The 12,605-nt window shown below is 40.6% G+C and overlaps 1 protein-coding gene across 1 annotated transcript; it reads left to right on the top strand.

The window, feature by feature from the left end:
- The first annotated feature begins 1,326 nt into the window (after nucleotides 1-1,326).
- Nucleotides 1,327-6,433, top strand: MED21 (mediator complex subunit 21). The gene is made up of 4 exons (XM_037515268.2): nucleotides 1,327-1,386; nucleotides 4,669-4,783; nucleotides 5,253-5,353; nucleotides 5,962-6,433. The coding sequence occupies exons 1-4, from the start codon at nucleotides 1,345-1,347 to the stop codon at nucleotides 6,136-6,138; spliced, it is 435 nt and encodes a 144-aa protein (XP_037371165.1). The 5' UTR covers nucleotides 1,327-1,344; the 3' UTR covers nucleotides 6,139-6,433.
- The last annotated feature ends 6,172 nt before the right edge of the window (nucleotides 6,434-12,605 follow it).

Genomic DNA, 12,605 nt, shown 5'->3' with positions numbered 1-12,605 from the left:
GAGGACTCAGACCTGGGCAGTCCTGTAAGGTCTGAGCACCCACATAGAGACAAAGGGTCTCTTTTATACATAACCATCATACATTGATAACATCGGTCAGTGATCACAAAGGTTCTTGACAAAAGGGGGAAAATTGTAGATATCCGAGGTTGGCCTGGGAGATCAATCAGCCTGGCCAGTTGGACATCAATCAAACTGGCCAGTGGTCCTACAATGTTAGAATGTCACCTCCTTTAGGTATGCTTATTAGGGAAGCAAACTTGTTATTTACAATTTACAATTGGATTATTTACTGCGCCAGTAAATAATTATTTACTGCACCAAGACTCTTTAGTAGGAAACCGGAAAGATTTATTTGCTTAGCAGTTCTTTTTGATATAGGAATAATAACATATGTGTTTAAATTTGGCTTGAAATAAAGTGACGTTTTTTCGTTCAAACTTTCCCTCTTCCTTTTTCTCTGATTTTATTCACTCTCCTCCCCGCCCCCAACATCCGCCAAGTGAGGGACTATGTTGTGAGATGTGCTAACGCGACATTTACTAAGTGAATGAAATCAATCTCTATAGTCTCTGAAAAAAATACAATTGATTTACACCTATGGAATCGCTGCAGTTTATCGTTGTTACATCACTTAAATTTTAATTTAAATCTGTGGATGTTAAAGTTGGTATTGAGACTTCTGTGCCGCACCATCTACCTGGGAAGCAAAACAAGATGTTTTCAAGACCGAGTTTAAAAACGAATACATGGGCATCCCTGGTGGTGCAAAGGGTTGACATGCAACCTATGAAGCTGCTCGCAGCCACTGCAGCGCAAGTTCGATTCCTGGCCAGGGAGGTGACCCACATGGCGCAGCAGACCTCTCCTGTCTCCCTCGCTGCTCCCCTCAGCAGTGTATTTCGGTCAGTCGGCCTGTTCTGCTCCCCGCTCTGTCTCTGGTGAATCCTCTCTCTCCCCAACCCCCGCATCTCTGGCCTGTACCCCAGTTCTTGTATGCATAAATAAATCAATCTTTAAAACAATAAAAACGAATTCAAGTGGGGGGGCATGATTTTAAATACCGCAGAATCCAACAGTCTCTATATAGACTTTAACACCTGAAAACCTCAAAGCACTACCGTTAGCCCCCAAAACAAGTGGTTCCTGAGACAGTCCCCAAGGTGGAGCTAGTCCAAAAGGACGCTTCGGAAAGGCCCGCCCACCCCCTTCTCGAGGGGCGGGAGCTCCGCCTGGCTCCACCCCTTCCAGGAAAATGGCCCTAGGATTGGCTGGGATGTGCACCAGCGCTGCCCAATCGCGCACAAGCAGCTGCCCCGACGTCCCTCCCCTTGTTGAAGGAACATGGCGGATCGGCTCACGCAGCTGCAGGATGCGGTGAACTCGGTGAGCGGTTTCTCTCGCCAGACTCTGTCTTCCTTTTCTCTGAGGCAAAACCAGGGCGGAAAGGGGGCTGAGAGACAGAACCCGGGAGTGGGGAGCGGACTGAACCCGGATGTGGCGGAAAGTGCCGAGGAGCGCGGCCTGCAGCCTGAGAAGCGGGGTCTCCCCGCTTGCACCCCTGGGCGTCGCGGGCCTGTGCCCTCTCTGCGCGGGGGCGATGGTGTCCGTGGTGCTTGCGGGCCCTCTTCTGTTGGAGAAGGGGAAAAGGGGAACGTCCCCACCCCCAGTGAGTTTACATCCAGGAGGTGACTCTCCCCTCTTGGTGATGGGATTCCTGTCCTTAGATGTGAGAAGTATTGTTTCAGCCTACTTGGTTTCCTGCAGAATCTCTTTCCGCCTCTTGGCCACGCCTCATAAATCAGTTATGATCGTGAATCTTCTCATCCTCGTGGGTCTTTAATGTCTCCCCAAGAGACCACTCTCTGTGAAGGTTCAGGTCCTCTAAGGAGCTTCTCTTTCTTTAATCCTATAGATTTATTTTTCCAATGATGGCTAAGTGGAAGAATATGTCAACCAAAGGGTTCTTATACTTGTTACTATTAAGAGTTAGTTTTCGTTGGTAGTTAGAGTTTCATTGTCATTCTACTTATAATTTGATGCCCTAGTTAAGATGCTACAGAAAATGAGGAAAATGTAAGCACCTGATCCCTTGCCAGTTGTTTTCATCCCTCCCCCCCTTTTAGAGGCTAATTGGTTGGCATACCTACTTATTAATCAGTCTGGGTGTTCTTGAAGAGAGTGAATCTACTTGTAAGAAACTGATTTCGGCATGTGCATAAAATGAGGCTTTCAGCCTGAGAGGGCCAGCCCCTCAATGTTGATGAATTCACCAAGATAAATTTTACCCAATGGTGACTTGCCTGGGTGGACAGCCAGCTCCCTCAGGGAAATAATCTTTGGGGGTTTGAAAAATCAAATTTTATTATTATATGCTGCTGGAAAGAAATGTTCGTTAAGGGAAATGCTGCATAGTCACACATATCTTGTAGCCAGGATAGTAAGGACAAAATGAATATGTGTAGCTTTAACATACATAACAGCATGCCTTAAGTTAGGCATTTTGATAATTGATTTGGAGGAGAAATCTATAGGTTAACTAGTAAGAGTGGCTGCTGTGTGCATAAATACTGTCATGTTTACAGAAGAGATGTACTCCATAAAGAGTACCAGAAAGGTGTCATATGCCCAAGAGACATTTAAAGATTGCAGAAGCAGTGTGTGGTTAGGGCGTTATAATGAACTGGTGCGGAAGTAAATTGGAATGTGGAGTAATCTAGAAGGAACCTTTTTAGCCTTTATCTGAATTGTAACTATTTTTGAAATTATTAATATAACATTGACAACGCCATAAAGGCAGAAACTATGTCTTGTTCTTTATTTCTCTCTAAGGCTTACATACAATAGTTGTCTTAGAGTAGGTTTTCAATAAATGTTTGTTAAATAAATGGATCTTGAGGGCTTTTGGACAGCACGTAGCCACTCTGTTGCGTATTTTTAAAAAATTTTCTCTATTCCTTAACAATGCTGTAATGTGAGAATGTTCCCAAGTTAAAAATGAGAAAAGAGGGCCTCCCTGGTGGTGCAAGGGGTTAAGACACAACCTATGAAGCTGACCGCAGCCGCTGCAGCATGAGTTCAATCCCGGGCCAGGGAGCCAACCGCATGGTGCAGCAGACTCTCCTGAATCGCCCACTACTCCCTTCAGCAGTGTATTTTAGTCAATCTACCTGTTCTGCTCCCCACTCAGTCTCTGGTGAATCCTCTCACCCCCCACACATACACCTCTGGCCTGTACCCCAGTTTTTGTATGCATAAATAAATCTTTTTTAAAAAATTAAAAGGGGCCTCCCCTGGTGGCACAGCGGTTGAGCGCTGAGCTGCAAAGTTGGATCCCCGCTGTCGCAAGGGTCCCACATGGTGTGACAGACCTCTCCTGCCGCACCTGTTGCTCCCCTCAGCAGTGTATTTCGTCAGTCTGCCTGTTCTGTTCCCCACTCTGGCTCTGGTGAATTCTTTCTGACTATATCCAGTGCTTGTATAAATAAAAAAATTAAATTAAATTTTTAAAAAATGAGAAAGGAAAAAAAAAACCCTTAAATTGCTAGAACCAGAATTAGAATACATATTTGTGCAGCTAGCTATTGCTCCATCACAAGTAGCAAAATGTGAACAGAACGGTATAGTCAGAAATTTATCACTGGTCAGATATATGGAAAGACATAATAGAAAAACAAGTAGAGTTGACTTAGATTATAGAAAGCTTTGAAACAGCCTGAAAAGTTAGAAATTTATCTTGAAGACCACGTCAGGGTGAGCTCATATTTTTTAAGCAGGGTAAGATAATATTGTGAACTAGAAAACCATGAGGAGCTTCTAGTAACTGTTGTAATGTGAGGTAATTGGTTGAACTAAGACAAGTGCAGTCACGATGGGAGGAAAAGGGAAAGATGTGTAGGATTAACAGAATTTGAAGATGAAAGGAGAGTCTAAAGTTAGTCTGGTTAGTTAGAAGATTCTCAGTACAATTAGATGTTAAAGGAAACCGTTGACTTTGAGTTCTGTCATTCAAATAATGGTAGAGAAATGTATTCGCTGATAAAGAAGGAATTGGGTTTAGAGACCTCAGGACTGTCTAGAGAAGCTGGTGGGGAGAATGGGTGTGTTCAAGATTGGAGATGGTGAGGAGTTGATCTGCTCAGTGTTCTCAGCTGCTTCAGCATTGCATTGGGAGCACCAGGAGTCTGCAACTTCAACCATTTCTAAACACTGTAGTCTCAGTTTTTACCCAGTGTTTCTTTCTACTTGTAACTACTCTGTTCTCAAAAAAAGGAACATGTATTTTTCACAAGAATCACACCTTTTTTAACCTGGAGTCATGCTTAGATATTTATTACCACTAAAAATGCTCTTCCCTGTATTGCCCAACACCCCCCACTTACTTGTGCTTTCAGCAAATACTAGCATATATTCTCTTATCATTCTTGGGAATAAAAAGATAATTTTGTATTTATTTTAAATTGTTTCACTGGACTGATACCAAACCTATTGGGTTTCTTTTATATTGTTAAAACATTAAATCATTAATAATGAATTACATATTTTATCCCAAATTAATCTTTTCTGTTTATTCTCTTGTTCAGAGATATTATTATAGAAACTTACTGGATTTTTGCCATTAAAATTCTTAAATCCTTTCTTACTCTGATACATTTTTTTGGCCTCAAGCTTGCAGATCAGTTTTGTAATGCTATTGGAGTGTTGCAGCAGTGTGGTCCTCCTGCCTCTTTCAGTAATATTCAGACAGCAATTAACAAAGATCAACCAGCTAATCCTACAGAAGGTAAATCAATTTTCTTGGTTTGTCTTATTTTGACCCCTATTACTTTGTGCTATTACTACAAGTTTTGTTTGTAATAAATTAATTTCTTAAAGTTGATTTATATGACACCTCATAATTCTGTCAAATTTATGTCAAATAACATTGGCATTCCTTTAGAAGGGATTCTGTATGAATTTAGTTGAAACGCCTTAATAAGAAAGACATCCTATTTGCACATTCCTTTATTCAAGTGTCCACCATATTGTCTTAGTAAATGAAATGGTAAACGTGTAATTCCCAATTTGAGATATATGATGGCTACTTCTCAAACATGTAATAGGATTGATGTGTTAAAATTATACTTTAATTATTAGACATCTAGTACAGAAAGAACTTTAAAGTTTTCTGGTTTCATTAATTTAAAATTTAATTTCTGTTTCTAAAAACATGAGATTCTCAGATGCCCTAAATTAGTAATATCTTTCTTTAGAGTATGCCCAGCTCTTTGCAGCCTTGATTGCACGAACAGCAAAAGACATTGATGTTTTGATAGATTCCTTACCCAGTGAAGAATCTACAGCTGCTTTACAGGTAATTAACTCTTTCCTCTGAGAACTTTGCCAGCAGAGAACTTTGAATTAAAGTGGATAAATTTTTAAAAGTAATAATAAAAGAGGCAGATGTGATGCCTTTTGTTATAATAAAGTTACTTTACTTTAAGATTAAATTTTAAAATGGGAGTTGTATTAATTGTGAAATACTGTTGTGTGTTGAAGACTGTATTGATTATTATCTACCATCTATCTGTGTAGAGAGAGAGAGAGTTGTCTAATTTCAAGTTATAACAAATTATTCTCGGTTTGGCTCTTTTCCTAGCAGGAAACAAGAGGAGAGTGGCATTCTGTATGTGGAGTAGAGTAGTGGTATCCAAAAAGCACTTTGGAAGTGAGTCACATGTAAACATCCAAAGATGAAGGAAAATTAATTCTTGTAACTATTTCACATGGGGAAAAACTCTTAAAGGTTATCAAATTTTAGAATTTCTGCAAAATCTGACTGAAAAATCTATCACTATCAACAATGGTTGCATAGTCATCTAGCCTTAAAAACAAAGATTTCTACTACAGTTTCTGTTCAACTCTTACAAATCTCCAAGTTTGACATTTCTCAAAAGATTTTTAAATCTGTGTCTTATAAAGGCTGCTAGCTTGTACAAGCTAGAAGAAGAAAATCACGAAGCTGCTGCATGTTTGGAGGATGTAGTTTATCGAGGGGACATGCTTCTGGAAAAGATACAAAGTGCACTTGCTGACATCGCACAGTCACAGCTGAAGACGAGAAGTGGCACCCATAACCATTCCCTCCCAGATTCCTAGTGCCAGAATGTGCCTGCTGTGTGCCTGAGGAACTCTTTCAGTGCCACTACAAATTTTGCATCAGATTAAGATGTAAGCCTTACCAACTTCTCAGCACTATGACATGCTATCTTTTTAGGTATTTTTTAATAGTATTCTATTTTCACTCTTGATAAAAAATTGTAAAGTTGGGATTGAACCAGCTTTAATCCATCGTTAGACCCTCGTTTTTAATTATCTGAATAAAATTATTGAGCTGATATTGTATCAACAATCATAATTTAATTAAACAGATGTACTATAAAATATAAAAGTCTATTGTGACAATTTCTATCTTTATTTTTGTCATATTTCTACAGTCTTTTTACAAATCAAAAGACCCCTCAAGCCAGATGCAGAGATGGGGCATTTCAATTTAGGTTGGTGTCCTTCAGGTTTTTTTGAGGTGACATGGTTCAAATTCAGAGCTTGAGCAAGGAAATGTTCTGAAGCCATTGGCTTTTAAGAAACAGAAAGATGGTTAGTGTGGCCGGCTAAGAAATGAGGTTGGTTTTATGGAAACCATTCCCTCTGTTTCAGAACTTCCAACCCATTGTAGTTCATATCCACATTTGTTTACACTAAGAAGTTTGTGAGAGAATGTTTTTTCATCTTGAACTTTTTTTCCTATACTTTCCATGAGCCATTTTTTGTCTTTCTCCTTAATTTGCAAAGTATGTTTCCTGAGTCAGTTCCTTCTCCTTTTTTATTTAAGTTTCTGTCTTCTGATCTTGTTACACTCTCAGTCTATTGTTGCATTCTAATCTGACTAGAACATATTTGCTAATATTTGTGTCAGCATTATAAGTACCATTTAATATCACACTCTTAGATCTCCTTGAATCCCTTGAGTATCTCCTCAAGAAAACTGGAGTTCAGGTGTATTCTACATTGTAAACTGGTTCAATCTCCTGAGCTGCATTTACACCAGTATCTTGAACTGCATTTTCTTTATAGCCTGATGTGCCACCCTGCCAGGTTTGTGGGCACGTTAGCGATATCTCAGTAGTTACAAAAATAAGGGTGTTACTACTAATTACTTCATGGGTTATTATAGAGGGTAAATGAGTTTATCACACACATGTGGTATTCCAGCATCATCCTCCAAGACCTGCCTGGTTTGGTAGATACCAGACTAGTGAATGAAACAGTAATATGATAGGGATAGTTGTACCTGCAGCTTTTGGGTCTTTAAGAGCAAATTTAATCTCTACCGTACTTCTACACAATATTGTTTTTTAGTTATTTTGGCTGAGGCAAATGGGGAGGGCCGGTTTCAGTGCTTTCACTTTACTTTTTCCACTTTTTGACTTGTACTATATGTTGAGAAAGTAAAATGGAAGAGCTACCACCTCAAAGTTCAATGTTTGGGGAGATGATTGTGCTGATGGATCATGGAATTAGTGGATCTGTTTCAAGTGGGATCATGGCCAGAACCCCATTTTCATTATTGTCATACCTTCCTCTACAAAGAGTTCATGAGAATGCTTCAGATGCCAAGATGCATTCCATAACCTCCTACACTCTCTAGGCCTCCCCCTAGGCCCCCGCCCTGCTTCCATGTTCCACAGCTACTGAAAAATTGTCCATCTAATATGGAGGTAAAATCCACAATCCTAAGATGAAGATCTTATGCTCCTCCAAGTAAGCTAGCCAGGAACACACCAGAGACTCTGGATTCCTTGCCCTGGGCCTTCATCTTTTATGAAGTTGTGGTTGTGTGATCACCTAGTATATGAACTGTATGGGGTATTGTTTTTACACCTTCAACCGATGACACCAAGTCACTGAAATGTGACTACTTTTCTCTGATTATTGATAAAAAAATGATAGCTGCCCTGATAATTGCAATAACAAAATAGCTCTGCCAACCTAGTTCTTTCTAACAGGGATCCTTCACTCTGATAGCCTGTGTGCCAGTGAGCACTCAAACGTGATCTGATGTGGGCCATTTGTCACCCAAGTCTAGCCAGAAAGTTAGATGCAAAGTGCCTCATGAACTCAACTTGGGCTTGACTTTGAAATCCCCTCTGAAGACATGTTGCTGAGGCCCCAACTCTCACCTGTCTCGTCTCCATCACACCTTTTAAGTGATTTCTGTCTATAAATGTGTTTATGTTGCCAGGGTGGGAAATCTCAGAACAGTCCATGTGAGTGTGAGGCACTCACATGGACTTGGAGTCTTGGAGAAGTGATTTTGGGACTGACTTCCTTGTAGTCCAAAGAACAGTGGCTGATTGCCAGAGGGCTGAGTGTGTAGGGAGGCTTTCCTGCTGTTAGTCATAACTTCTGGATCTTGTGACCCATCTGGAAGAAAAGGATGTCACCCCGTCTCCCCCCAACACACACACATTCATCTCAGAGGGTGCCAGTTGGATTGGCGTTCATTCTACCCTCGAACAACAAGGGTTTCACTAGCAAAGTTCTTGGTTGTTTATTTTTCAGTAAATACTGTTGGCTCTTCATCTCCCAGATTCTACATGCATGGATTCTACTGAATCAAGGTGTGTGGAATCTGTGGAGTCAGAGGGCTGAGACTATGATTGGCACATCATGTCATGTTGTAACTATGGGGATGGGGCATGGCTGAGATCTGGAGGTGTTAGCACTCCTAACCCCCACTTTGCTCAAGGGTTCATTATACTTTGCAAATTCTGAAGCTACGTTTAGCTTCAGGCCAATCCATGAGGATTGGCCAGCCAGAACATGGTCTAAGCAGTGTTCAACTCTAGCTGCAGATTAGAATCACGTGAGCAACTTTTTAAGAAATGGTAGTGCAGAAGAGGTGTGAACTTATTTCCCTAAATCATACAGTATTGTAAACCAATGTGACCTCAATTAAAAAGGCACCCCAGGGGCCTCCCTGGTGGTGCAAGTGTTAAGATGCAATCTGTGAGGCTGTCCACAGCCACTGCAGCACAAGTTCGATTCCCGACCAGCCAGGGAGCAACCCACATGCCGCAGCAGACCTCTCCTGACTCACCCCGCTGCTCCCCTCAGCAGTGTGCTTTGCTCACTCTGCCTGTTCTGTTCCCTACTTTGTCTCTGGTGAATCCTCTCACACACCGCCCCCCACCTCTGGCCTGTACCCCAGCTCTTGTATGCGTAAATAAATCTTTTTAAAAAAAAAGCACTCCAAATTAAAATCAGACAAAGAAATGAAAATGAAGAGGCCTGAGAGCCCCCCAGCTTACTAGTTCTAATGTGCATTTGTGGGGGAAACCCCACTGGCCTACTGGAAAGAAAATTGAGCTTGGTGACAGACCTTCAGCAAAAGTGAGTAGTACACTTGGACCAGCTCCATCTAGCCCTCAGTTTATGTATCATTAAGTGGAGATGATATGTGCATCCAGCTCCTCTATTGATCTCACTGATGTTTATCAACCCCTGCTCTTGTCCTCTACTCAACTGATAATTATGTGTCCACCTGCCATGGGTCTTGAACCCATGATTAAGAATTTCATACTCTGGCAATGGTTCACGGGTGAATTGGTGGTGGGAATTCATGGGGACTACACCTGAGAGGAGAAAGCAAACTGTACAAAAGTGAACAATGATGTAAAATATATATAAATAAATTACATAAAAATTTAAAAATATATAGTTAAAAAAATTTCAAGCTCTGTAGTTTTATCTAGTTTTAAACTTTTCTGATTCTAGTTTGTGTTTCCAGAATTGAAAGTGGAATGATTTTGGCATGGTTTCTTTAACTCAGCTCAGTTATTTTGAGATTGGTGCATGATGCAGCTTAATTCATTTTAGCTTAATTGCTGAGTCTTACTCTGCTGCATGGGTGTACTATAGTTCATCACATCACCTGCTGATGAATAGTCAGGTGGGTTCTAGTGTTTGTCTAACACAAAACTGCAGCAAATGTGCCCATGTTTATACAAACACACACTCAATTTCTCTAGATAAATAGTTAAGTAGTGAAATGGCTCACCATATGATAGAGGTTTGTTGAACTCTTTAAGAATCAGCAAAACTGGCAGTATGGAAATGAGAATAAGAAACACAACTGGCCCAAAACCACATTTAATCTTCTGTCATTTGAAGGGAAGGGGTACATTTACAAATCAGTTAAAATAGGCTGTACATTCTCAAAGAACTCCAGATTTCGAAGTCATTTTGATAGTAGGTATTTGGAAATATTTCCATCTTTATGGCATTGGGGTTTTTTTTTTTTAACAAAAATGATTGATGAAATTTGTAAAACTCTGTCTAAACATTTAATTATCTCTCAAAACTGATTTATTTTAAAATCTTTCCAAAAGTTAGTTTTGGACCGATTTGTTTAAAATATAAAATTAGGGCCTCCCTGGTGATGCAGGGGTTAAAAGACATAGCGCTAGCTATCACCAGCCACTGCAACATGAGTTCGATCCCCAGCCAGGGAGCTACCCCACATGGCACAGCAGGCCATTCCTGATTCGCCCGCTGCTCCCATCAGCAGTGTATTTCAGTAGATCCACCTGTTCTCCCCATTCTGTCTCTGGTGAATCCTCTCACCTGCACACCTCTGGTCTACACCCCAGTTCTTGTATGCATAAATCATATTTTTTAAAGATTTATTTATACAAGCACTGGGTACAGTCAGAAGCACAGTAGGGTGAGAGAATTCACCAGAGCAGAGCAGAGAGCAGAGCAGGCAGAGTGACAAAGTACACTGCTGAGAGGAGCAGCGGGCGGCAAAAGAGGTCTGTGTGCCATGTGGGACCCTCTCCCAGCGGCCGGGGACCAAACCGGCGCTGCAGAGGCTGTGGGCAGCCTCGCAACCCAGCGCTCAACCACTGCGCCACTGGGGAGGCCCTGCATAAATCATTTTTTAAAAGGTTTATGCATACAAGAACTGGGATACAGGCCAGAGGTACAGTGGGTGAGAGGATTCACCAGAGACAGAGTGTGGAGCAGAACAGTCAGAATGACTGAAATACACTGCTAAGGGGAGCAATGGGCGAGACAGGAGATGTCTGCTGTGCCATGTGGGTAGCTCCCTGGCCAGGGATTGAACTCGTGCTGCAGAGGCTGTGGATAGCTTCATAGGTTATGTCTTAACCCCTTGCACCACCAGGGAAGCCCAATAAATAAATCTTTTAAAAAATGTATTTATATCAAATGAAAAGACTTAATATTTGCAAGAACAATTTACTGACATGGGAAGAGGGAAATTTGCTACTTAAATGTAAAGTAAAAAAAAATTTATAGTGGGTGTGTAAGTGCAGCTAATCCTTTGACTTTAATCCAATAATGTATCAGTTTTGGTAGATGTAATCCACATGAACAATAATTCTTTGGTGCCATCCATCATTTTTAAGAATATAAAGTTATCTTGCGGCCTAAAAGTGAGAATTGGTGCCCCAAAAGAAAGATAAGCCAGCATGATAGCTGACTTTATTTTGCTCGATTGGTTCAAAGTATGGGACAAAGGAGGAGACTCACATCAATAGTGATCAAGCAGATAGAACAACTTGTTACATTTTTTTAAATTGAAGTATCATTGCCTGTAAATTTCAGGTGTGCCATCATTGAAAATGTGAAGCATTTTTTCTTTTTCTTTGTACATCTTTATGGTTGAGGTCTGTTATGACTTGGTATTTTATCTTACTTGTTTTATCAGGGCCAGAAGAATTCTGACTATATGTCAGACCCTCCTACATCCCATGAGTCACTGCTTATATGCGAGGGAAGTGAAGCATTTCCTTGTCAGTTTGCCACACTGTCTACACCTATTTTACTTATTTTTTTGGACCCAGAATTGCCTAAGATTGAAAGATTATTCTTAAATTACAATTTTCTTCTGTTAGAGCTAGAAATTTAAGAATACCCCAGACAAGTGGTCAGATTTATGATCTTGAAATAATTCTTCTCAACCCACAATGAATAAATGAAAGTGAGTTCTTTGCAACAAAAAATCCAGTAAGAGATAGAATATGCAGTTTAACTTTAGACGAGTAAAACTCTGTCCTGACGTGTTTACCCTGAGACAGTGGCTTGTTCTGAAGGCTTCAGCCGGTAACACAAAGCAGTACATGAAAGGCCTATCTTTCCTAGAGCACTGCTGGAAGAAATTTCTCCCTAACCCTGGCTGAGGCCCTCTTCATTTATGAGCTACATTTATGGGCTACAACTTGATTTGTACTTACTCTTTCTAACAATGCTATTACATAAAAATTCAAAAAGGCTTTTTCTATTTTTTGCTATTTCACTGTCAGCTTTTTTTCAGTTTGGCTAAATCAAAACAAAGGAATAGTTGCCAACTAAAGCACACTATTCAGAATCCAGGGCATATAGGGTAACTCAGCATTGAATTGTACTCCCATGATTTTGCTGGAAGTTAGGTGTAGCTGCTGAGGATACAAGAAATACTGGTTTTAGGTTCCATAGGCATAATTTGAGCTTAGAAAACATGCAATCTTACTGTGCAGCCTCCTGATTATTGCTGCAAAACT

The sequence above is a fragment of the Talpa occidentalis genome, unplaced genomic scaffold (genome assembly GCF_014898055.3).
Source record: "Talpa occidentalis isolate TD23 unplaced genomic scaffold, MPIMG_talOcc4v2.1 talOcc4.16, whole genome shotgun sequence".
NCBI lineage: Eukaryota > Metazoa > Chordata > Mammalia > Eulipotyphla > Talpidae > Talpa > Talpa occidentalis.
The sequence above is the reverse complement of the archived record's forward strand: the minus strand, read 5'-3'. Positions and strand labels throughout refer to the sequence as shown.